The 27,117-nt window shown below is 45.6% G+C and overlaps 1 protein-coding gene and 1 pseudogene across 2 annotated transcripts; both read right to left on the bottom strand.

Annotated features, from left to right (window-relative positions):
• Positions 1 to 1,346: 1,346 nt before the first annotated feature.
• On the bottom strand, positions 1,347 to 26,896 carry LOC308171299 (annotated as a pseudogene). Its single transcript has 4 exons — positions 26,007 to 26,896; positions 4,868 to 5,224; positions 3,412 to 3,831; positions 1,347 to 1,685 (listed from the first exon to the last, which is right to left on the bottom strand). The product of its transcript is annotated as an uncharacterized misc_RNA (transcript).
• On the bottom strand, positions 20,978 to 24,599 carry LOC308170880 (protein regulator of cytokinesis 1-like; the record flags this gene model as incomplete). Its single annotated transcript, XM_080545734.1, is given in 3 exon segments — positions 20,978 to 21,001; positions 23,039 to 24,029; positions 24,031 to 24,599. Coding segments are annotated over 3 exon segments (1,584 nt in total).
• Positions 26,897 to 27,117: the final 221 nt, after the last annotated feature.

Genomic DNA, 27,117 nt, shown 5'->3' with positions numbered 1-27,117 from the left:
CATGTGGGGTAACCAACTATTGGCAATTACTGTACTAAATTCAAAATAGAATATCCATCAGTTTTGGCTCAAATATTAATCAATTGTATACTATGCTTAAGTGGATATTATCTGTACACATTTTAAATCAGTTTTATGGGTTTTAGAACAAAAATGGGTATTGTAACTGCATTACGAGGGAGACACTGCCATTATAGAATAAACTTGTGAAGTCATGGTTTACAAAAAATGAAAGGGCACACAAGCCTGTCTTTCTTAAACAGTTTATTTAATTACTGATACTTGTTAAAATATTAGTAATGTTAAGGAAATATATGAATTTTTAGATAAATTACGGTCGCCCCAAATGACTTTTTTTAAGGGCGTGTCCTATTAATTCAACTTTAAAAACACTAAAATCTCTTAATTTGGGGTTTTTGCATAAATGCATGTGTACACTACATTCCAAATGTTTGAATAATGGCCAAATATATTGTTATTGTTAGTATTTTAAAATTGGCCCATTCAAAAGTCTTATCCGTCAATGACCCAAAGAGAATAAACCATAACACTGTCTTTTCCTTCTCTCTTTCTCTCTCTCTCTCTCTCTTTTTCACAATTCGATATCATAAAACACATAGATCTTTTAAATATATCAGTGCAACATTGTTTTTACATCTAGTGCTGCAGCATCCTTTCTTCATGAGGTTCACACCAATCAGGGTTGGGGTCAACTCAATTAAAATTAATCAATTCAAGAAGTAAACTGCAACTCCAATTCCAAATGTCCCCCATCCTTTTCAATGAGGAACATTTAAGAACCGGAACCTCAGTGAACTGCCTAAACTGAATGAAACTGAACGGACCCCAATGCTGACACCAATAACATTAGGCCTTTAACGTTATGTGAAATACGGATACTAAAAAAGCTAAAAGCAGAACAACAAAACATGTTTACCTACTCGGAAGGACAGTAAAAACAGAGGGCGAAACACAGAAGCTCTAAACGGCCATAAGGAATTAACAATTACACATCACATCCACTGATTACTGGGGGTCCGTGTTGTTTCTGCCGTTTACAGTCCAGTTGTCTGATAGTAATTCACATCATTTTCATTGTGATGAGGTAGGACATTTGGACTTTCCTGCTGATCTAAAGCTTTACTGGCTTCTGTTAAACTGCATTTTGAGAGGTGTGGGATCTGTGTTGACAATGCTCTCTGTTTGGCAGGATCACAAGGCACTGGGGGTCACAGTGCCAAGGAACCTCCTTTTAGTTGGTGTTCTGACGGACGTTCCATAGAGCATATCCATTTCTGTCTGCTTGCTTTTCTTCAATTGTCTCTCCAGTTTCTCCTGCTCCTTCTCTACGCGGTGCGTCTCCCACTGCTCCTCCACAAACTGCAGGAACTGCTGTCCGTTGACCAGGAAGTCCCGCCCCCCTGCTCCTGCTCCCACACGTCTATCTGGGCTTTCAGCTTCTTCTCAAGCTTGGGCAGGCTTTTGTGCAACTCTGACCTCTGTCTCTCCTCTTTGAGGAGGGCCCCTCCTCTGTTGGTGAACCTGGTGGGGTCTGTGGCTTTTCTCTCTAGATCCAGGAAGAGCCTCCAGCTGTCCTCCCAGTGGTGGACCCCCTCAAACAGCTCCTTGTGCTCTTCAAAGTGCTGGTTCAGCCTCAGGATCTCACCCTCGTGCAGACCCAGCAGCTACAGGAATACAAATAAATACAAATCACATACAAAATATGGTACAAAAATATACTACAACAGCTGAGTAGAAACAAAACTTCTTGGTAAAGCACCAAAAATACAACACCGTGACTCGTTCACATTATACACATAAAAAGAGTTGGGGTTCTACAAGTGTGTGTGTGTGTTGATCCGACCATAACGATGACAGTTACCCTGGATAGATACACACAGGGCGTCACGACTCACCAGTTGCTACGGCAACGTAACCGACCCACGTGAGGGGGAGAGAGAGAGAGAGAGGTGAACGGTCCGCCGACAGGTAAATAAACTGCGACTTCTGCTGTGCTTCGTCACTGAGGCAGCGAAGACTGTCCTTCTCCACGGCTAAGGAGCAGTGACGTGCACGTCCACAGACACAAGAAGGCGCCCCTGCGAAGCTAAGTTAGCGTTAGCTGACCCCTCGCGGTCCTCTCTCCGTGGCACAGAATGGCTGCCCTGTTCCACTGGTTAGATGGAGAGATATGGGGCCGTTGATAAGTCCCCTTCTATTGCAGCAGTGAACGGGTCTCTGGCAAAGCCCATCACCTCTGAAGGCAGAGTAAGTCCATCCAGTCGACCAGCAAAGTTCTCTTTCAACCTCACAATGAAAACAGTCATCACATCTGTGATTTGTGCCGGGGATGAGACGCTTTTGTGGAGCGTCAGGAAAATGCAGCATTCTGCCTGTGCAGAAGTCGGCCGCGAAAAGGTCCAGTTTGACTTGGAACGCGCCTGTTCCACAAGATCAATCACAGTTTTGTCTCTGCCTTGTAGCCCCACATTTAGGTCATTCAGGTGTTTGAATGTCGCTCAGAAAGCAGACATCAGCCATGAAGTTGTCGTCCAGTATGCGATTCAAGTGTGTTTCTGCCTTCGTTTGCTTGCTGCTGCTGCTGCGGAAAGTTGTAATCTCCTCTCTGAGATCACAGAAACGCTCCAGTGCCTTGCCTTTGGACAGCCACCTGACGTCGTTATGCAAAAGCAGATCGTGGTGCTCAGCAGACGTTTTTATTTTTATTTTTTTTATAATGTTTTTGTGCTGATGATGTGCTTTTAATTCAGAGTGCAAAAATCAATCACAAATATATAAAATAAAATTACTTTACTTTTAACTTCCACCTTTGACTTCTATCATCACTAAACAAACTCCCAGAACTTTATTTATCTTGTCTATCTTGCCATATTTGTATTTGTGCTGCCAAGGAATGTCAAGGAATGTAAGAAGAAGAAAAAACATACGAATGAAACAACAATAAAACTTAATTAACAGTAGGTTGAATCATTGGCGTAACCATCCCCCCCCCCCCCCTGCTTCACTCTGTCCTGGCTGCATGGCTGACATCTCAGCAGACATTTCTGACAGCAGCTTGCGGAATAAGTTAATAATAATAATAATGTTGGAGGTTCGAAGTGGAGCGAAGAAAATTAATTGTAGCCATCACGTTGTCCATTGTTGTTTTAAGCTCCCCGCTTAGTTTGTTTAGAGTGTTATATTCACGTTCTGTAGGCTACTATTGTAGACATTTCTGCATGAATTTCTGAACACTTGCGAAATACGTTTTTCTCTGCTTTTATGGCTGGGCCAATCGGGGGTCACGTCTGGGCCGCATTTCTGCTATGATCCCAATCATTGGCAGTGGCACTGGTCAGGTTGATGTCAGGCAGCAGCCTCTCCCGGTCCTTCGGGGTGGGCAGGGTTGACCTTGGGGGCATTTTCCATGGCTCTTCTGATGAGCAGGGGCTTAGGCCTGAAGTTAACCCCTCTGACAGGCGCTGCTGGCTGGGCAATCTCAGGCATGGCAGTGGCACTGGTCAGGTTGATGTCAGGCAGCAGCCTCTCCCGGTCCTTCGGGGGGGCAGGGTTGACCTTGGGGGCATTTTTCATGGCTCTTCTGATGAGCAGGGGCTTAGGCCTGAAGTTAACCCCTCTGACAGGCACTGCTGGCTGGGCAATCTCAGGCATGGAGTGCACAATGATTTTTGTGAACCTTGACTCATCGAAGATAGGCTCTTCCAAGCACAGATGAGTGGGGCACCCAGAGCTGCTAAGACGCTCAGGAGACCGAGTGGGGCACCCAGGGCTGCTAGGTCTCGTAGTAGGCAGACTCATGTCACCACAATCCTGAATCCAGAAACAGAGAATCTGTATTTATTTATTTTTTCTCTTCAGTTTTTAACTTCTTATGATGATCACCTGGATTTGATATAATTGATATAATTATAATTTGAAACATTTTTGAAGAACAAAAGGACATCTTACCTCTTGACAAAAACTCCAAAATGATTGTACATTTTAGAAATTGTTCATAACATATCTATATCACTACATCCAAAAATTCACGGTGAAGTTCTAACCGCTAATGATTGGCATACTTGATGTTTGATGATAACTACATATTGTGACGCAAACTTGTGATAATTACATCTGGACGCATATTGTGACGCAATAATGCATTTTAACTCTCATGCCGGAAAACATTCCATATTACTGCAACATTGTTGCCAGCGCCAGTCGGTTAGCAATCCATCTATAGTTTGATATTAAGCAATAAATCGTTGAAAAGAGATTGCTGCATATTAGCATCCATTAGTCTACTGACATAAATCACAAAAGAATGCAAGAAAGAAATTAGGCATAGTCGATATAGGTACCCAATGATGCGTCCTATGATTTAGTTTGCCTCCCATTTCTCTCATGAAGCATTTAATTTGCTTCAAACCTTCATCCAACTTCAAATATCTGTTTGAAATCGTGGATGCACAATTCACAAACATGGAACTTGATATTTGGATAAATACATGGATACAATCATGTCTTCATAAATAGCTCGTTTTTTTAAAGATTAAATTAGATTAGTTTCAACTGGGTGTTTGAATGTCGCTCAGAAAGCAGACATCAGCCATGAAGTTGTCGTCCAGTATGCGATTCAAGTGTGTTTCTGCCTTCGTTTGCTTGCTGCTGCTGCGGAGGAAAGTTGTAATCTCCTCTCTGAGATCACAGAAACGCTCCAGTGCCTTGCCTTTGGACAGCCACCTGACGTCGTTATGCAAAAGCAGATCGTGGTGCTCAGCAGACATTTCTGACAGCAGCTTGCGGAATAAGTTAATAATAATAATAATAATGTTGGAGGCTCGAAGTGGAGCGAAGTGGCGTTCACCTCCACAGACCCAGAGATGGAGGAGGACTCCGCAGACTTGCGGTTGCGCTCCTTGACCACCATGCGGGTCATGCTCTGGATGCAGTGGGCCCTGTAGTTCTCGTAGTGGGTCTCCCGCGTCACGTCCTTCAGGTCGTGCATGTGAGAACGCACCAGCATGTTCCGCAGCTTCACAAAGTCACAGTGCGCCGAGTTCTCCACTTCTACGATACCCCAGGGGTACAGGCGGCCTCGCACCCTCTTCCCCTTGGCCTCCACCACCGTGTTGCTGCCGATCACCGCGAAGGGAATGCTGTCCTCCAGCTCCTGGTCCTGCTGTTTGAAGTCCTCATCTGAGTCTGAGTCACAGTCGGGGAACTGGTAGATTTTTTTTCTTATTTTTTTCTTATTCAAACATTTATTTGATCCAATTCTTTGGAATGTAGTAGTCATTGAGTCAGAGACAACAGAGACGGGCTGGGTGTCGGGGCTGACTGCAGAGTAGAGGGGATGGTCAGTCAGAGTAGTAACATTACTTCAGTCTTTAAGGCCTCACTGCTTTTACTTAGTTATTTTCTCCTCTTGTTTTAATATCTGAGACAGCGAATTACAGAAGCAGTATTGAAAATAAAACTTCTTTTTTGGGGGGTAGAAAAAGAATGGCACATACATTTTGTGACGGTACAAAAACACAAGGTGATATCATATAACATAGCAGGTAAATAAAACATGACGTTATTAGAGACGTGTATAGCTTTTTCCAATAATGAAAAACATCTCTGTAATTGTACATTTCAGCCTCATATCATTTCATCTGAAACCATATAAAAAGAATAAACCATAACACTGTCTTTTCCTTCTCTCTTTCTCTCTCTCGCTCTCTTTTTCACAATTCGATATCATAAAACACATAGATCTTTTAACCCTTGTGTGGTGTTCACTTTTTGGACCCTTTCGTACTCTTCGGGTCAAGTTGACCCGGGACATCATTGGGGTTTTGAAAGCACTTTTCCTGACACGGTGCTCCTGGTCCCAATGGTGACCCGTACAAGGGAGTATGCTCAGGGTGCAAGATAGCCCCAAAATAGCCCATAATATTAAAGAGCGCCTCCTGTGGGCACAAACAGGTACTGTACCCATTAATGCACAATAGGTACTGTGTTCACATTCAAAGGTGTATATTTTGTTCTGGTGGACCTAGGGGGCTGCCCTTTGGAGGGGCTGGAGCAGAGGGTGCCTAATTATAACCCTCAAAGTGTCAGACCCCTGGGAATAGGTGGGGCCGAACGGCAGCATGATGAGTAGAGGCGTTTTTACGCACATGATGCTCCTAACTTCCACTAAACAAAATCCACTATAATAAAGACTTGGTTGTCATAAATCATACTTATCTAGGAAAAATGTAAATGAAACAATGTTTTTATTGATGTTTATTATTTTGAACTTATATTCTCAATTGATTTTCAAAGCATTATAATCAAAGCTGTAAAAAATACAGGTGATGAACAAGAATAATGCTACAAATGCTGACACACAAAACATGTGGAATGTACACTATTTTAGTCACTGAAATAACACTGGTTACAATTGTGTGTGCATGGGCATGTCTGTCTACACAACACATGAAGTACAGCATTTGACAGTATGTGTACCACAAATGTACTTTTTGCAGTTGCTGCATGTGGTCCCTGTCTTTGTGTCCTTTGAGGGTCCACACACCTCGCAGCGCTTCCTCTTTTTGCCATGGGCTGCAGTCTAGAATAATGAAAAGACTTAGTTCAGGATTTTTTTTCCACCACGTCTCCTAATACTCTAAATCACTCACACACACACGCACACACGCACACACACACACACACACACACACACACACACACACACACACACACACACACACACACACACATATTTACATTTACATAAAAAATGTTGGCATTTAGCAGACGCCTTATTTCAAAGCGACTTACATTTACCAAAGCGATCAATACATTTGACTAAGCAAGTGAATCAACACAGACACACACACACACACACACACACACACACAAACAACCGCAACAGGACACTTACCTCAGGCACTGGAGATTGTGGTTGTCTGGGTTGTGCAGGTGGAGCATCTGTAATCCTCCTCACTATGGCTAGAGAAGTTGGGGTCCTGGGCATATGTTGTCTCCTTTGGATATGCGGTGTCACCAGTGCCATACCTAGCTCCTCAAGGAAAAGACGTCGTCTTTGGAGCTTCCTTTGGTTCCAGTCTGGGTTGACTGCCATCCAGATTGAAAATGCATTGTAGGCTGAAACATCCAGGATGTTGAAGAAGATCACGAGAGGCCACCGTAGAGTTCTTCTTTGGCAGCTGTGGCAGGCCAGCAGCTTGTCCAGGTTGTCTACTCCACCTTTGGTGGCGTTGTAGTCAAGTATGACCTCTGGCTTACGGTCCTCCCGGCCACTGATTCTTCCATCCCTATGTAGAGTGCTCATGAGCATCACATTCTTGCCCTTTTTTGGTATGTAAGACACCAGGGTAGTGTTGGCTGTAAACACAAAGTTGGAGGAATGGACTGGCCTGTTCTTCACATTTAGGAACTGGGGTGGGAGCTCCGTCTTGTTTTTTCGGACTGTTCCAACCATTGTCACCTTTCGTTTGAGAAGTTCCTGTCCCAGGCTGTAGGATGTAAAGAAATTATCACAGGTGATGTTATGACCACTGAGGCCCTGTGACATATCCAACACCACCCGTGTCCCCTGGTTTCTCTCAGGGGCTCCTCCCTCTGGCTTCCCTGTATAAATTTGCATGTTCCATGCATACGATGAAACGGCATCACAGGCAACCCAGATTTTTATTCCGTACCTTGCTGGTTTGGAGGGCATATACTGCCTGAAGGGGCAACGACCTCTAAACCCCACAAGCCGTTCATCCACAGTTAGATTGGGCCCAGGGTTGTAAAGAAGTGGAAGCCGGTCCACCCACTTGTCCCACACCATGCGGATTGCAGCCAACTTGTCCCTACGCCGTCTAACAGGTCTTGATTCCCGGTCATCAAACCTGATGACCCTCGAGTAGATATTGAAGCTCTTCAGAGACATTGTGGCTCTAAAAACTGCTCTCCCTGTCTCCACATCCCACAGACTTTCAGTCGACTCCCCTCTTGACCTATAGACACCTGCTAGGATGAGGATCCCAAAATAGGCCTGTAAGTGTGTGTTGTCCATTTCTTTCCACTCCTCCCCGAAAACACGTCTCCCCTCAAGGTTGGTCATATCAATAATTATTTTCTGAATTGAATCAGTAATCAGCAGCTCAAAGGATGACTTGATATCATCAACATGAGTCACTGCCAATCGTGTGGGCCCTGGTACCATCCTTATAATGTTAGCAGCTGAGCGGGGGGGCTCTCTCATTGGGGATGAAGACCATTCAATTTGGCCATTCTTGGACAAATATGTGTGGGCTCCTGCAGTGGCTGGCTGTGGGGCTCCTGCAGTGGCTGGCTGTGGGGCTCCTGCAGTGGCTGGCTGCGGGGCTCTTCCAGTGGCTGGCTGCGGGGCTCTTCCAGTGGCTGGCTGTGGGGCTCTTCCAGTGGCTGGCAGTGGGGCTCTTCCAGTGGCTGGCTGTGGGGCTCTTCCAGTGGCTGGCTGTGGGGCTCTTCCAGTGGCTGGCTGCGGGGCTCTTCCAGTGGCTGGCTGCGGGGCTCTTCCAGTGGCTGGCTGTGGGGCTCCTGCAGTGGCTGGCTGTGGGGCTCCTGCAGTGGCTGGCTGTGGGGCTCTTCCAGTGGCTGGCTGTGGGGCTCTTCCAGTGGATGGCTGTGGGGATCCTTCTGCTGCATGCTCAGAGTGAAACTCATCTCCAAATTCACTTTCAGAATCAGATTACTCTGAATTAATTTCTACATTATCCTCATCTGAAACATCCTCCCCCCCTTCAACTTCACTATGTTGCTCACTCTCTTCTAATATTATCTCCACGGCCCTCTGAACACTGTATCTTTTCTTCATGTTGCTGGTGGAGGATTGTAGTTGAAATGACCTATACACTGGGATGGAGAGCTATTTCTCTCTTTTATCCCTCCCATGATGTGCAGGTGCAGTACAATATTATTATACATTTTTTTACAACATTGCACTTCAAAGGGTAAAAAGTGCGAGAGCAGACAGCTTCTCGGCGCGGGAAAGCCAGAGCAGACGGCTTCTTGTGCAGGTGTGAGGAGTCCAGTACAATATTATTCTTTATTATTATTATACAATGTTGCATTTCAAAGGGTAAAGAGTGCGAGAGCAGACGGCTTCTCGGCACGGGAAAGACAGAGCAGAGGTGTGTGAGTGAGTGAGTGAGTGTCAGTGTGAGTGTGTGTATGTTTCTGTGTCTCTGTGTATCCGGGTCAAAATGACCCGAACACCTTATGAAGGACATAAATGTGTTGGGGTATTGTAGGATGTGTAAAAAAAAAAAAAGATTTTTGTTTTTTGTTTTTCATATAAAATGAGCCAAGGCCATGGAGTTTCAGATTGATAAAATGTATTCTTGTACCATTTCTCTTTAAGTAAAAATTGAAAACGGGTCAGATTGACCCGAACACCACACAAGGGTTAAATATATCAGTGCAACATTGTTTTTACATCTAGTGCTGCAGCATCCTTTCTTCATGAGGTTCACACCAATCAGGGTTGGGGTCAACTCAATTAAAATTAATCAATTCAGGAAGTAAACTGCAACTCCAATTCCAACTGTCCCCCATCCTTTTCAATGAGGAACATTTAAGAATGAAAAAGGAACATTTACCTCAGTGAACTGCCTAAACTGAATGAAACTGAACGGACCCCAATGCTGACACCAATAACATTAGGCCTTTAACGTTATGTGAAATACGGATACTAAAAAAGCTAAAAGCAGAACAACAAAACATGTTTACCTACTCGGAAGGACAGTAAAAACAGAGGGCGAAACACAGAAGCTCTAAACGGCCATAAGGAATTAAAAATTACACATCACATCCACTGATTACTGGGGGTCTGTGTTGTTTCTGCCGTTTACAGTCCAGTTGTCTGATAGTAATTCACATCATTTTCATTGTGATGAGGTAGGACATTTGGACTTTCCTGCTGATCTAAAGCTTTACTGGCTTCTGTTAAACTGCATTTTGAGAGGTGTGGGATCTGGGTTGACAATGCTCTCTGTTTGGCAGGATCACAAGGCACTGGGGGTCACAGTGCCAAGGAACCTCCTTTTAGTTGGTGTTCTGACGGACGTTCCATAGAGCATATGTGACTGCTCCTGGTGTTTCTGGACACCTCTCGGAAATGAGAAAGACGTCAAATTCGTCTTTAAAGTCTTTTTTTTTTTTCTTCAAATTTTCGTTTTTTTAGCTAACATTCAACTCGAAGATGTGAAGTACCCACTCGTTATTTTTCCGAACAGTTTTACGTTCATTAAATAAGTGTAATCTATAACACAATGACTTCGTTTCTTGTTGTTTGATGGGGATTCATTATCTTTGATGGGGATTTTCTGTGCTTAGTGATTTCCGGTGTAGCAACTTTCAAATACTCATGTCGTCTTCAATTTGTTTCCGATTTCAATGTATGATGCATCATTTGAAAGCTTACAATCTGTAGTTTAAGCACATGTAAAAAACTGAAAAATGATTTCGCCTACAGGTAGCCCTTTTCATTGGGCTGTGTCACATCCAGTATCCATTTCTGTCTGCTTGCTTTTCTTCAATTGTCTCTCCAGTTTCTCCTGCTCCTTCTCTACGCGGTGCGTCTCCCACTGCTCCTCCACAAACTGCAGGAACTGCTGTCCGTGAAGTCCCGCCCCTGCTCCTGCTCCCACACGTCTATCTGGGCTTTCAGCTTCTTCTCAAGCTTGGGCAGGCTTTTGTGCAACTCTGACCTCTGTCTCTCCTCTTTGAGGAGGGCCCCTCCTCTGTTGGTGAACCTGGTGGGGTCTGTGGCTTTTCTCTCTAGATCCAGGAAGAGCCTCCAGCTGTCCTCCCAGTGGTGGACCCCCTCAAACAGCTCCTTGTGCTCTTCAAAGTGCTGGTTCAGCCTCAGGATCTCACCCTGGTGCAGACCCAGCAGCTCCTCAGTGGACTCCTGGCTAAAGTAGGGAGCGAAGGCCTGCCGCTGTTCAGTGCTGAGGAAGCACCTCTCCCATGACACAGCTGCCTCTGAGCGGATGGCCTCGGTGACGTGACGGATGTTCAGCAGTTTGAGCTCCTCCAGACGCCTGATCTCCTCTTGTAACGCCTCCAGGTTCTTCTTCTTGGACTGGACCATGTGATCAGAGAAGGCCCCTCTCTCCTCCTCCGGGACCTGCAGCCGGTCCCACAGCTTCTGGACCCTCTCACGGTGGGCCTCACACACAGCCTCGTTCTCCACCGTACGTTCCTCCAGCTGGCAGAGGAGAACCTTCAGAGATGCAATGTTCTCTCTGGACAGGCAGAAAGCCCGCCCTCTCCTTCCTCCCACCCCCAGAGATGGGAGACAAGCCCCCCCCCCCCTGGGCAGAGGAACTCAAAGCCAGAGCCACAAACCGACAGGCTCTCCCTGGCCCTAGGCGAGGTCACTGTGCCTCTACCTGTCAAGGTCAAGTCCATAGGCTCAGAGGCAGAGCGCGTGGTCCCCCTGGAGGAGCTCGCCATGAGGGCCCTCTATGGCATATACCGCCAGCCCCTCAAGGCTGAGGAGAGGGCAAACACAGCTACCGCGAAGCATAGACATGGAGAGCCGAGTCTCCTGCCGCCCTTCCCGTGGCTCGCGAGCCGCATGTTCATGTTCAAACCTTCCAACCGTCCATGATCGTCGTTCATTCAGTTACCCAATCAGCACTCGGCAGCACCTGCCCCCAAGCCCCCTGGCCCTCCCCCCACCGCTCCAAAGCCCGCCCTCTCCTTCCTCCCACCCCCAGAGATGGGAGACAAGCCCTCCCCCCCCCCCTGGGCAGAGGAGCTCAAAGCCAGAGCCACAAACCGACAGGTCAACCACAACCCTGCAGCATCCGCTCCGGCCCTTGTCGCGCAGCAGCCCGCTAAGGGCCCGGCCGTGGCCCCTAAGGGCGGTCTCCCCCCCGTCAGTCCAAGTGGGACCAGTTTCCTCCCCTCGCCCCTCCAACCACCACAGTGGCTCCCCCAGCCTTCAATCACACAAAGGGCTCTTCTCCCATTGGCAGACCGGAGAATGTGAACCCACCCCCTCCTGCTCCTGTGGCCCCTCCTACTCCTGTGGCCCCTCCTCAGCCCAAGGCGATGACATCACCACCCTCTTCTTTCAGCCAGCTAATGAAATCTCCCCCGTCATCAAAGCCCTCACCCTCTGGTCCGTTCCGTATCCCCGGCGGGGGGGTGCCTCTCTCCATGAGGGAAGTGGAGGAGCTGGAGAGAATGACCCACGACTTCATCAAAGACATGGACACACACGCACCTGTCATCACCTCAGCACCTACAGGGGGCAACAATGGTATAGAAGGCAGAGTGACAGAGAAACCCCCCTTGGTAAGGGGCTTCTCCATAGAAATGGCCTCAGAACTCCATGAGACGATATGTATGGCCAAACAGGAACGCCACAAGAACCTGTTCCTTAACTACAGGAACTTCAACAACTTCCCTGTAGAACTCTTGAAGGATGAGGGTCTGCAGTTCTTGGAAAGGCTCTACATGGAGATGAACTCACTCACAACTCTGCCTGACAATCTTGCACAGAAGCTCCCAAACTTGATTGAGCTGTATCTACACTCCAATAACATAGCCATCATTCCTGAAGCTGTAGGAAACCTGGCCAAGCTCCAGTCATTGGACCTGAGTGACAACGCTCTGCAGGTCATCTGTCCTGAGATCGGCAGACTGAGGTCTCTACGGCACCTGAGGCTGGCCAACAACCAGCTCAAATTCCTTCCTCCAGAGGTCGGGGACCTCTCTGTAGGCTAACCTCTCTGTAGGCTAACCCTGCTGTAGGCTAACCTCGCTGTAGGCTAATCTCTCTGTAGACTAACCTCTCTGTAGGCTAACCTCTCTGTAGGCTAACCTCTCTGTAGGCTAATCTCTCTGTAGGCTAACCTCTCTGTAGGCGAACCTCTCTGTAGGCTAATCTCTCTCTATGCTAACCTCTCTGTAGGCTAACCTCTCTGTAGACTAACCTCTCTGTAGGCTAATCTCTCTGTAGACTAACCTCTCTGTAGGCTAACCTCTCTGTAGGCTAACCTCTCTGTAGGCTAACCTCTCTGTACCAAGGCTCTCTCTGGGGAGACTGTAAGCCTACTCGTCTCTCTTGAGCTCGGTTTTAACATGAATTGTGGAACACAGGACATGTTAGATGCTTTACAGCACATGTGTCAAAGCCAGATCAGGCCTGTGAATGAGTTCTCTCTTGCCCGCGGGATGATATTTAATTACTATTAAAACCGGCCCGCAGTATTATGTGCCCTTAGCACCATAATACTACAAGTCCCAAGATGCACTGCGAGTGCATTGGCGCGTACCGAGTGCCCGCGGGCGAGCGCGACCCCGCGTCTTCTCTTCACTTCAGTAGTCGTCATGAGCAGCAGCAGCACAGTGAAAGGTAGACGCTGAAAACAGACAGGGGCTTTCAAGACAGGTGGGAGGCAAAAAGTAAGAAAAGAAGTCAATGGAAAGCCTGTGTGTCTTGTGTGTGGAGACAGCGTGTCTGTTATGAAAGAATATAACTTAAGAAGGCACTGTGAAACATCAACGAAACACACAGACGCACAGAAAGACAAATACAAGAATATGAACACAGAACAAAGGCTACAGAAGGTAGAAGAGTTGTATGTACACTGCGCATGAGAGTAGTTCAGTCTTTTAGTCCACTGGTGCTATTGAATGTATTTCCAAGTCGCACAGAAATATATTCACTCGCAAATGCGACCAAAACAGTCGCAATGTCGAGCCCTGCCTTTTGCTCTAATGAAACGCCGAGTATGTCAGCAAGTTTGCACTAACTTTTCTAATTGTATTATAAAAGACAGTCATTGGTGAGGATCAGAGCAGCACACTGATTTGTTTTTAATGCATGCTGTTTCATTTTTGCATTTATCTTGCCATTGAGCTTTGAAAGAAATTTTGATTTTGCTGTTTACCTGTTAAAAAAAAGAAGGCAAAAAAAAAACGTTTTCAATTTATTACTGAAAGAGCCTTGAGAAAAAAAAATTGCAACTGATTTTATTTATGTTTTACTTAGGCTAATTTAATGATTAATGTTAAGTGCAATATAGGCTGTGTTATTGGTATTGGTTCAATATGTGCAATAATTGCGAGTTTTAATAAACATTTTTTTTTTTGGCCCCCTGTGTATTTGACTTTGACATGACTGCTTTACAGTAATTCCCCAAATGACCAGAAAAAGTAGCTAGATTTGTCGCTGGTCGCTTTTTACTAATTAAGTTGCCATGGGGGTCTGGAAAGTCGCCAGATATAGCGACAAAGTCGCCAACCAGTCTACGGGTTGTCTGCTTTACAGTAATTCCCCAAATGACCAGAAAAAGTAGCTTGATTTGTCGCTGGTCGCTTTTGACTAATTAAGTCGCCATGGGGGTCTGGAAAGTCGCCAGATATAGCGACAAAGTCGCCAACCAGTCTATGGGTTGTCTGCTTCAGAGCGCTGTGTTTATGACAGAAAGAAGAGGGGGTGGGCAGTGGGAGATGTTGGAGGAGGCGGGCTAGTCTGCCCACCCAATCAGAAGTTAGAAACGGTACCGGTATTTTCTGTGATATTTTTCTAATTGGTGAAGACTATAAATAGGGTCCCCCAATGTTGGGCATTGGTTCTCGGCCCCCCCGAAAAAATTAATATTGGGAGAAAGTATTTGTAAAAAAAATAAAGATAATAATAATTCTCATTAAGATTTTTTTCTCATAATTTTTGATAGGGTGGGCACGACTCATGTCAGGAGACGCAGCAGACAGCCCATTGCTAGAACCGGCCCTGCTGCAACATACTGATAAATGTTCTCTGGATTTAAAGATGCTGTATTCAACCGCGTCTCGTAGATCAGTTCAGAAGACAGTCTTTTGCTGCAAGAGATTCTCGGTCGAGCATTGTCTGTGCGTGTAAGCTTGCATTTGCACTCAAATCGTTTGATTTTGTCCAATTCGGAGTCTTGCTCGGTAAACTCATTTTCAACATTTTCGTCAGTCCAATCTTCGGCGAGATCAGCTATCTGAGATCGTGTCCCTCCGATGCCATCTGGAGCTCCTTTGCCATGGCTGGCCTCAAAGAAGTTCCAAGACAGGTCTTTAAAACCATGCCTGAATGGCAAAGTGGACAGGAGGTAGAAGTTGCCCTTCTGTTTGTACTGTGTTGCTGGGCCATCACTGAAGAAGTGAAGCCTTTCCACCTTAGGGAACTTGGTCTTCACCATCTCCAGGAGAGGCTCCAGGTGCCTCCGTGAGGGCGAGATGAAAATGTAGAATAGAAATGTTGCTTATTCTTTGTTAAACTATTGTCTTGTATGTCAGCTATAACATTTGAGAAAATAGTTCCCTTGTCCACGAAGTGTGGAGTTAGTTTGTTTGTTTGTTTGCTTGAGAAGTTCAGCTTTAGGAAAGCGCCTGCTGCTGTTGAGAGTCTGGTTGCTAGGCAACCGAGACGCTTCCTCCTCCCAGGACAGTCTCGAGCTCCTATTCTCATAACACTCACACACACTAAGGTGACTGAGAGTTGGACAACACACGTAACACGTCAATGTTTGATGCATTTCCTAAAGGTGTATCGGCTGCCGACTGCATTCTGTGTCCATATCTGTCTGTGTCTGTTTGCTTAGGTACGCATGGCCTTGATGACAGCAGATCGAACAGTGGTGTACAGTACACCAGTGTGCAGTGTTGCTTGTTGGTGGGATCCCCCAAAATGTACAGACTGTATCTCATTGTGATATATGAAATACACTCATACACACACACACACACACAAACACAGTTATTTCCCTTTTTGTGTTCTTCCAGTTCTTCCTTGGTCCATTATAAACCAATTTTATTCATGTTAGAATTAATACAATTCGTTAAATCACATTGGGGTTTTGGAATTTGTTTGTTTTGTCCACCCTGTTATGCTACTGTGTCCACCCTGTTAGACCTCTGTCCACCCTGTTATGTTGGTATTTTTATCTCATAGTTTAATTAAATTACCAAATAGCAAGTGTATATTTATAGTTACATAAAGATATGGAATGGGTTGATTACACATGTTAAACACTTTGAGTAATTCTTATCATAATTCACTTTAATTAAGAAAGAAAGTAGAATAATATGTCCCTTTCTCATAATGTGCACTTGTTTTTCTCAATATATGCTGTTAAAAATAATTTCATTGTAAAAAAGAATATGTGATTAGAGTGAGGGACATACAATTCCTATAAAAAAGGTATTTTAATAGCAATCACGCACTGAAAACACAATGAAACAATTATGTCTATGTCCATAACAGGGTGGACATATTCCATGTGACACATGTTGTTAATATATCTAAATATAATACAATTTAGGTGCCTGAGCTCGACCACTATGTTTTTCAGCAAGTTAGATATGTCCTTTATATAATAGAACATTAACATATAGGTAAATCAATCATTTATTTTTCACAAGTTATGAAGTCCAAAAGGCACCGTATAAAAAAAATGACCCAGGCACCGTCGTGCGGAGTCTCCTCCCCATCAGAAGTTGAGCTGGACTGTATCCGTTATGCAACGGGGTGGCTCTGTACGCCAGCAGAGCGCGGTATGGGTCGGCTGCCTTCTTCAGAAGACCTTTTACTGTCTTGACAGCCCGTTCTGCTTCCCCATTACTTTGAGGATATTTCGGGCTGCTTGTGACATGACGAAATCCGTAGGACGCTGCAAATGCCGCAAAGGCCATTCCGCTTTTCCATGGAAATGAACTATTATTGCTTGCTGATGTGCTTGAATAAATATTCTCTTAAAGAACAGTTCAGTAGTGGTGCCTAATATTTGATTGGATCATTTTATCTTAAGAAGTTATATCAAGGACGTCTCGTTGAGATTAAACGAACTTGCTTGACGACTCAATTAACTCAATTCTGGAGAAGTTGATCGCCTTACAACGACACGTTCTTGGGTATGTATGCATGTATGTATCAGTATGTACTGTATGTATACTGATATGTTTTTAAGTTTTTCCTTTCAGGATGCCACCGGCAAAAAAAGATAACTTTCTTGAGTTATACCTCCACATATGCCTGTGGTAGACACTGGTATCTGTTACTGTTACCTGGTACTATCTTATGAAAGGTGGCGTCTTTTCTACGCGACATTATGTTAGATACTTTACAGTAATTCCCCAAATGACCAGAAAAAGTAGCTACATTTGTCGCTGGTCGCTTTTGACTAGTTAAGTCGCAACGGGGGTTTGGAAAGTCACCAGCAGTGTTGCCAACTCCAATGTAATGGAAGTACTCCATGGAAGTGGCTCTCCCAAAAGTAGCTAGAAGTAGCTAGATGACATAATCAACTAATTTGCATAATATGCAATTCTGAAAGGCTAAATTAATTTAAAAAGGCTGAGCAGGCTCAGAGCGTCACATTGGGGTCTGTCTGCTGCGTTTGTTGAGGGAGAGAGGAGGAGACAGCAATCCTCGCTGTACGCTAACCTCGCTGTAGGCTAACCTCTAGGGTAACCTCTCTGTAGGCTAACCTCTCTGTAGGCTAACCTCTCTGTAGGCTAACCTCTCTGTAGACTAACCTCTCTGTAGGCTAACCTCGCTGTAGGCTAACCTCTCTGTAGGCTAACCTCTCTGTAGGCTAACCTCTCTGTAGGGTAACCTCTCTGTAGGCTAACCTCGCTGTAGGCTAACCTCGCTGTAGGCTAATCTCTCTGTAGGGTAACCTCTCTGTAGGCTAACCTCTTTGTAGGGTAACCTCTCTGTAGGCTAACCTCTCTGTAGGCTAACCTCTCTGTAGGCTAACCTCGCTGTAGACTAACCTCTCTGTAGGCTAACCTCGCTGTAGGCTAACCTCTCTGTAGGCTAACCTCTCTGTAGGGTAACCTCTCTGTAGGCTAACCTCTCTGTAGGCTAACCTCTCTGTAGGCTAACCTCTCTGTAGGCTAACCTCGCTGTAGGCTAACCTCTCTGTAGGCTAACCTCTCTGTAGGCTAACCTCTCTGTAGACTAACCTCTCTGTAGGCTAACCTCTCTGTAGACTAACCTCTCTGTAGGCTAACCTCTCTGTAGGCTAACCTCTCTGTAGGCTAACCTCTCTGTAGACTAACCTCTCTGTAGCAGTAACGTGCAGTGAGGTCATTGGCTGGGTAGGCAGTGAGCTATTAAAAAAAAATCATGCGATTAACGCAGCAGCCAGACTTCAAATGGCATAGCGCATTCTATAAAGACAATCAATAGCCCTTATATCTTTTAACGCAGGCTCAAAACTCACTTCTTCAAGAAGTAGGCCTACTACCAGAATCCTCCCTGTTAAGCACCTATTGTATTGTTAGTTCGCTATTCTTCTCTATGCTATTGCTATACTGTATTTGTAGTTTGCTATTCTTCATTTTGCCTTAAAAAAGCAGTACACTCCTACGTTAAATGCAATTATTGTAAGTCGCTTTGAATAAAAGCGTCGGCTAAATGACTGTAATGTAATGTAGGCTAATATACTATACTATAAAGTCAATCACATAGCCCATATATACTATACTATCAAATAGCTGGTCAAAAATGTCATGTATTGTTATCTCATAACTACACATAGCGTAGCGCAACAGCCTGTATGGCATTGCCTACATTCATCTGCATCTCAACAGGATTTACAGCAGCACGCAAAACAGCTCAATGACAATATAAATTCACCTGCATCAACAACACAGGATTTACAGCATTTGAACCGGCACGCAAATAGCCAACATTATCTTAAGCATATGTAACATGCGTATAGGCAAATGTGCGGCTAATTTCTCATCCTTTTCTGCCATCAAATGTAAAAGTTCGACATAATTCCCACGATTGATGGAGCTACTGCTCTCGTCGTTCCCCCGAAATGCTCATTCTTGGTTGATGGTTGGCTCGTCAACCTGAACAGTTCTAAGAATTACTTTTAATACCACTTACAGTTCACTGACACTAATGTTGAGAGGCACATTCCAGTTGTTACACTTGAGTATTCTTGCTTGAATGTGTATACATTGGTCAAAATAAGGTCAAAATAAATGAAACAGCAATTGTCCCCGTTTCTGTATTTCATCATGATAAAATTTATACATTTTTCCTAAAAAGTTGGAAATGTCCCCAGATTGCATCTGAGAAATCTGGTCACCTTACTGGAGGCCTACTCGTCTCTCTTGAGCTCGGTTTTAACATGACTTGTGGAACACAGGACATGTTAGATGCTTTACAGCACATGTGTCAAAGCCAGATCAGGCCCATGAATGAGTTCTCTCTTGCCCGCGTGATGATATTTAATTACTATTAAAACCGGCCCGCAGTATTCTGTGCCCTTAGCACCACAATACTACAAGTCCCAAGATGCACTGCGAGTGCATTGGCGCGTACCGAGTGCCCGCGAGCGAGCGCGACCCCGCGTCTTCTCTTCACTTCAGTACTCGTCATGAGCAGCAGCAGCAGCACAGTCAGTGACAGGTAGACGCTGAAAACAGAAAACAGGGGGTTTCAATCAGGTGGCAGGCAAAAAGTAAGAAAATAAGTCAAAGCAAAGCCTATGTGTCTTGTGTGTGGAGAAAGCGTGTCTGTTATGAAAGAATATAACTTAAGAAGGCACTGTGAAAATCAGTTGTTTTCCTATGGATAGCCACTATGGTGGCGGAGCAAAAGTGTCTGACTCTCCTTCTCCTCAAAAATAAAGAGTCCACAGAAGTTGTTTTCCAAAAATAAAGCAATATCTATTGCAACTAATAAATGAATACAAAACTTAAATGTTCAGAGTATAAATACAAATAAGGATTGCAAAGATAATCAAAGATAAGTGTCAAACAAAATAGGAGCATTCTCTATAGCATATTGGTAAAAAAGGAAGTGAGGTCACAGACCTGTGTCTTCCTGCTCCGGCCACACCCGAGTCCAGGTGAATCACCTGCCTATTTAAATCCCACTCCGGCCACTAGATGGGGTTGACTCAAACTTCAAAAAGTATATGAGACAATACAAACGTAAAAATAATCATTTTGGCTCCTACAGTCAGTGTTAGGACCGGTTCTATCCTTGCCCTAACTTTTCTAATTTTATTATAAAAGATAGTCATTGGTGAGGATCAGAGCAGCACACTGATTTGTTTTTAATGCATGCTGTTTCATTTTTGCATTTTTCTTGCCATTTAGCTTTGAAAGAAATTTAGATTTTGCTGTTTACCTGTTAAAAAAAAGAAGGCAAAAAAAAAACGTTTTCAATTTATTACTGAAAGAGCCTTGAGAACATATTGCAACTGATTTTATTTATGTTTTACTTAGGCTAATTTAATGATTAATGTTAAGTGCAATATAGGCTGTGTTATTGGTATTGGTTCAATATGTGCAATAATTGCGAGTTTTAATAAACATTGAACCAGCCCGGCCCTCCACTTGTACCATTTTTTAAATTTTGGCCCCCTGTATATTTGACTTTGACATGACTGCTTTACAGTAATTCCCCAAATGACCAGAAAAAGTAGCTAGATTTGTCGCTGGTCGCTTTTGACTAATTAAGTCGCCATGGGGGTCTGGAAAGTCGCCAGATATAGCGACAAAGTCGCCAACCAGTCTACGGGTTGTCTGCTTTACAGTAATTCCCCAAATGACCAGAAAAAGTAGCTAGATTTGTCGCTGGTCGCTTTTGACTAATTAAGTCGCCATGGGGGTCTGGAAAGTCGCCAGATATAGCGACAAAGACGCCAACCAGTCTACGGGTTGTCTGCTTTACAGTAATTCCCCAAATGACCAGAAAAAGTAGCTAGATTTGTCGCTGGTCGCTTTTGACTAATTAAGTCGCCATGGGGGTCTGGAAAGTCGCCAGATATAGCGACAAAGTCGCCAACCAGTCTACGGGTTGTCTGCTTTACAGTAATTCCCCAAATGACCAGAAAAAGTAGCTAGATTTGTCGCTGGTCGCTTTTGACTAATTAAGTCGCCATGGGGGTCTGGAAAGTCGCCAGATATAGCGACAAAGTCGCCAACCAGTCTACGGGTTGTCTGCTTCAGAGCGCTGTGTTTATGACAGAAAGAAGAGGGGGTGGGCAGTGGGAGATGTTGGAGGAGGCGGGCTAGTCTGCCCACCCAATCAGAAGTTAGAAACGGTACCGGTATTTTCTGTGATATTTTTCTAATTGGTGAAGACTATAAATAGGGTCCCCCAATGTTGGGCATTGGTTCTCGCCCCCCCCTGAAAAAATTAATATTGGGAGAAAGTATTTGTAAAAAAAAATAAAGATAATAATAATTCTCATTAAGATTTTTTTCTCATAATTTTTGATAGGGTGGGCACGACTCATGTCAGGAGACGCAGCAGACAGCCCATTGCTAGAACCGGCCCTGCTGCAACATACTGTACTGTATGTTTCATGCACCATTTTAGTGTGTGTTTGTGTGTACCAGCTAGCCAAACAAGTGTTAGCTTGTTAGCTAGCTTTGTTAGAGATATAATAGATTATAGAAAAGGTAAATGCTTTTGTAATGAACGGTAATGTTGTGCGGAATCAAAAAATAATGATAAATTCATTGACTGGTAGATTTGCTGTAGAATAATACTGTGGATTGAAATTATTTCACTAGCCTACTTCTTACAGTACAAGTACAGTACACTGAGAGTCTATGGAAAACCTACACTATAGAAGTGTCCACCCCTCTGACCTGAAATTGTCCTTGTATAAGCAATTATATTTTTATCAGCATAGTAATATGGGATGGGAAGGAACTCCACCGAAGTCCCACTAGATGCTTTATGGACTGTAATGATAAATGCATACACACAGACACAACATATGTGACGTGACGTCATGGATTTGCAAAACGGGCGCAAAGTGCAAAGGCTTCAAATCTGCGTTAAAAGTTTTTCAGAGCAAAAAAAATCTGATTTAGTTTTTTTGTAATAAGACGCAACTTGAAGTTGTGAAGTACCCACTTGTTATTTTTTCGAGCAGTTTTCATTTAATTAAATACGTGTAATAAGTCTTCAAAATAAGCTTGTTTTATGAGATGAGTTTTCGAAGCTTGGGGGCGGGAACGTAAGCGCAGCTAAGAACAATGTGTGATTTCATTCGGTGTGAATGGCTGGGAGCTCAATCGACGTAGCCAATAGCTGGGCAAGGGGGAGGGATAAAAAGCCACATTTTGGTCTGTTTACTGTATTCTGCTTACTGTGTGTGACTGAGAGATGGAATCGCAAATGCTCGCCGATGAGATCAACAGAATGTCTGCTGCCGGTACAAGGATCGACAATGGAGAATTGATGACCTCGTTCATTGCTGACTACATGAACGGAGGCTCTTCGGAGACAGATCCTCTGTCCTCCTCGGATTCCGATAGCGAAGAAGAAGACTCGCTTCAACCACAATCTCAGATAGCTGATCTCGCCGAAGATTGGTCTGACGAAAATGTTGAAAATGAGTTTACTGAGCAAGACTCCGAATTGGACAAAATCAAACGATTTGAGTGCAAATGCAAGCTTACACGCACAGACAATGCTCGACCGAGAATCTCTTGCAGCAAAAGACTGTCTTCTGAACTGATCTACAAGACACGGTTGAATACAGCATCTTTAAATCCAGAGAACAAGGATTTGCTAGTTATGGGCGCTCTCTTGACGTGAAAACATGTTTCCTTCAAGGAACTCAGTAGTATTGCTCTCACTGCATCAACATGTAATCTCACAGGACTCTCTTTGTAAGAGGTGCTGCTACCGTTACTGTCAGAGTCTTCGTCCGTCTGGTAGTACCCACTCAAGCCAGAAAGACCATCACTACACTGTTTACATAATATATATTGCTGAATCATTTTCTTCGCAGCAGTTGTGTTGCACCCTCTGGCCCACTAACTTCTCAGGTTGTTTTATGTAGTCACAGATGTTCTCTTTCTGTGTTTCTGTCTGTCTTTTCTTCCTTGATGCACTCAATTTCTCGGACAACTTCCTTTTCTCTTCAACAAGTCTTGTCATGGCTTCTTCTTGTGTCCTATAAGTTAGAGCAGGCTGCAGATCAGGGGGCGCATTTTTTGCGCCCCGACCGAGAAATAGCACCACCATAACCTTGTTTGCAGACAGTGGGGGGCGGGACACAGGTGAATGGCAGATAGTTCCACCAAAAGCTGAGCGGACGGTACTGTTAGAGTTGGCGCTAGAGATGCTGGAGGTGGCATTGAGCTTTCGTGTTTTACTGGGGGTCACAGTGCCAAGGAACCTCCTTTGAGTTGGTGTTCTGACGGACGTTCCATAGAGCATATCCATTTCTGTCTGCTTGCTTTTCTTCAATTGTCTCTCCAGTTTCTCCTGCTCCTTCTCTACGCGGTGCGTCTCCCACTGCTCCTCCACAAACTGCAGGAACTGCTGTCCGTTGACCAGGAAGTCCCGCCCCTGCTCCTGCTCCCACACGTCTATCTGGGCTTTCAGCTTCTTCTCAAGCTTGGGCAGGCTTTTGTGCAACTCTGACCTCTGTCTCTCCTCTTTGAGGAGGGCCCCTCCTCTGTTGGTGAACCCGGTGGGGTCTGTGGCTTTTCTCTCTAGATCCAGGAAGAGCCTCCAGCTGTCCTCCCAGTGGTGGACCCCCTCAAACAGCTCCTTGTGCTCTTCAAAGTGCTGGTTCAGCCTCAGGATCTCACCCTGGTGCAGACCCAGCAGCTCCTCAGTGGACTCCTGGCTAAAGTAGGGAGCGAAGGCCTGCCGCTGGTCAGTGCTGAGGAAGCACCTCTCCCATGACACAGCTGCCTCTGAGCGGACGGCCTCGGTGACGTGACGGATGTTCAGCAGTTTGAGCTCCTCCAGACGCCTGATCTCCTCTTGTAACGCCTCCAGGTTCTTCTTCTTGGACTGGACCATGTGATCAGAGAAGGCCCCTCTCTCCTCCTCCGGGACCTGCAGCCGGTCCCACAGCTTCTGGACCCTCTCACGGTGGGCCTCACACACAGCCTCGTTCTCCACCGTACGTTCCTCCAGCTGGCAGAGGAGAACCTTCAGAGATGCAACGTTCTCTCTGGACAGGCAGAAAGCCTCCTCATCCTCACACACGATGTCCTTCTCAAAGCTGCTCCAGCTCATCCATGCACAGGACCATCTTCCTCTTGAGGCCCACGAACTCAGCGTGCCTCTGGCTCTTCTCTGCGTTCTGGCTGGCGATGTGCTTGCGGAAGCTGTCCAGCTGCTCCACAGAGGGGACGTCCTTGGGGGCGATGGAGAAGGGCTGGGCGCAGAGGATGTCACACAGGTCCTGGTCCTGCTCGACCAGGGCTTTGAGCCGCTGCATCCTCTGGTCCTTCTCCTTCAACAGAACCTCCACCCGAGTCCGGATGTCCTTCTCCTGCTGGAGCATGCTGTTCCCCCGCTCCTCCTCAACATGGGGTGTGTGCAGTTCCAGACAGAGTGTGTCCAGATCTTTCCTGCATTTGTCCATGCTTATCAGGAGTCTCTTCCTTAGGGACTCCTCCTCAGAAATCATCATGTCCAGCAAACTTTTTATATGGTTCTTGACCACATTGGTTCTCTCCAGTCTCTGGTCTTCTGGGATGCCGATCTCTTCCCAGATGTCCTTCAAGTGGCACAGGGCTTTATTCCAGCATGCCACAGACTCCGCTGCGAGCACCTCACTCTTCCTCATCGTGAATTCCAATAATGTTGTTTCCTTTCACAGTCGTGTTCTTGTCCCTGGTGAAGCAGGAAAAGGACTGAATCCACAATCCCACTCAGTTCTGCTCACGTCGTTCAATCCGCTCAAGCCGTTTCTGTCCGATTCAAAATACGGATGGATGCTGATTGTAGCTGTGTGTTGTTCTACTTTCAGCTCTTACTGTAGCATTCCAGCCGGACTTAGTATAGACGGTGACTCCTTATTAATAACTGATGGTCAATGATGCAGTTTAACCTTTTATTTACACGCACCAAAAGCACCATAGACACACCGTAAGAGCTGAAAGTAGAACAACACACAGCTACAATCAGCATCCATCCGCTAGCATTCAGTATACTTTGCTAATTCCAGAGCGTTTTCCACAGCATTGAATCAATACATTCAAATCATACACAACAATGAAATTAAATTGACAGTCAATACAAACATACCTCTTCGCCTTCCAGCTAGTTGCTATAAAACGATAATGAGACGATAATTCTTCACAAATCCGTATACCAATTTAACCGTCTTTCTTAACCACCTTGCCTTCTTCTCCGTTCTTACTCCTTTCTAACTCTCTCGCGCATGCGCAGTAACACAGGGAGAATATACTTGTGTTCTTCAATATAAAGTTGTGTTCTTCAAAATAAAGGCGGTAGGCTATAATAACATTTTGATATTCAAATAATATGTGGTATACAAAGTACCATAATGAAAAGTCCTTATCTTAATCTTGTTATACATGTTATAAAATATATGGGTCATTTACACAGCTCTTCATCCACATGTTCACCGTCATCTTTACATCTGGCCACCCAGAGAACAGATACAAGCCTCACACCAGTCTTCTGGGCTTTATCCCATGTGGCTGGATGGCCGTGTTGAAAGACCACATGGGTGACTCGCTTATTTAATCTTTCTGTCACCTCAGCTCCCATATCGCACAGCTGCTGGATGATGGACTTGGAGTAATTCTCCGTTTTGCTTCTGGACCACACATCAACATAGGCCACAACATCTTTAAGGATGGCAGCAGAGTTGCTGTTTGTGGTCATCTTATTCACATTCACGTGCACATCTATGGTGACCACACACTCCAAACCAAGTGTAAATGTGCAGAAAACTCGAAGTTATTAACATAACTCGAGCCGAGAGTTGTCGGCCATGTTTTTTGTTTTTGAAAAGCAAAAGTTTGAAAAATATCAGTTGGCGCATGTATGTTAACCCTTAACCGCCCGTTGTCATACTCGATGGGGCGGTTACGTGATGGCTGATTCGACACGATTGCACACAGCTAGATATGTAACATCAATTTAGTAAACCTAGGATTATATTTCAGCAAGATTATCTTGAGTTGCAAACGTTGTTCGAGCGATGCGTCAAGAAAGGCCGGAACTGGTAGATCTTGATGCCGTACTGCTCGATCTCCTCTCTGATCTTGAATTTCAGCCGGGGTGTAGGTGTCTGCCTTGGCCAGCACAGGCACGATGTTCACCTTCTCATGCAGAGCCTTCATGAACTCCACATCCAGAGGCCTGAGACCGTGGCCGAAGGGAGAGAGGAAGTAGAGGCAGCAGTGCACGCGGTTGTCCTGGATGTTCTTGCGGTTCAGGCCGCTCTCGTCCCTGAAGTACTGCTCAAACTGCTGATCGATGTAATCCGCCACGGACTTCCATTCAGTGTTGTTGACAGCGTCCCCAAACCCGGGCGTGTCCACGATGGTGAGCTTCAGCTTCATGCCCTTCTCCTCGATGTCCACGGTGTGCTTGGTGATCTCCACCGTCTGAGTGATACGCTCCTCAGCGTTGAGCAGCTTCCTGTCCTTGTAGAGGTCTGTGAGGAAGAGGCTGTTGACAAGAGTGGACTTGCCCAAACCCGACTCCCCTGCTACCAATAGGGTGAAGTCAAAGCCCGACAGATTTGCGGTGCACCTGGTTTGGCAGCGTAGCAAAGCCCACGTATTATTTGTCTGCGTCCTCCGGGTAGTCGTAGGGGTCAAAGCGACCCCAGGGGCTCTTGGGCCTGGCAGGGCTGATGGGCGAGGCCGGGTCACACTCATACCCCTCCAGCTGCAGCCCGCGCTCTACGCCCGGCTCCGCCTGGGCCCGCCCCCCCGCGGTGGGGGGGCGTAAAAAGGTGGGTGTCCCCGGGGTGCGGGGGCGTTCCTCAAACTGCCTGTCCAACGGGTGTGGAACCTCATGGCTGTGGTGGGGGGGTGGTGGAGGGGAGGCCTTGTGTCCCCTGGGAGGAGAAGGGCCCAGGTATGAGTCCATTGCTTCATCCATTACTCAAATGGATTTAGATGCTGGATGTAGCGTGCTCGGGCGTTTTTAAACGCCTGAACGGACCGGTCACCTACATGTGTCACTCTGACATCATTGTACAGGCCGTCTTGGCAGTCCGCCTGGAACTTAACTTCTTCTGGGCCTGGGGCATCTCGTAGCTGTGTTAGTGCCGCTACGGATGCGTGAACCATTGGTCGGATCATGGCCAGATTTACGTCGTC

Source organism: Nansenia antarctica (assembly GCF_963989245.1).
Source record: "Nansenia antarctica genome assembly, chromosome: 15".
Taxonomy (NCBI): Eukaryota; Metazoa; Chordata; class Actinopteri; order Argentiniformes; family Microstomatidae; genus Nansenia; species Nansenia antarctica.
The sequence above is the reverse complement of the archived record's forward strand: the minus strand, read 5'-3'. Positions and strand labels throughout refer to the sequence as shown.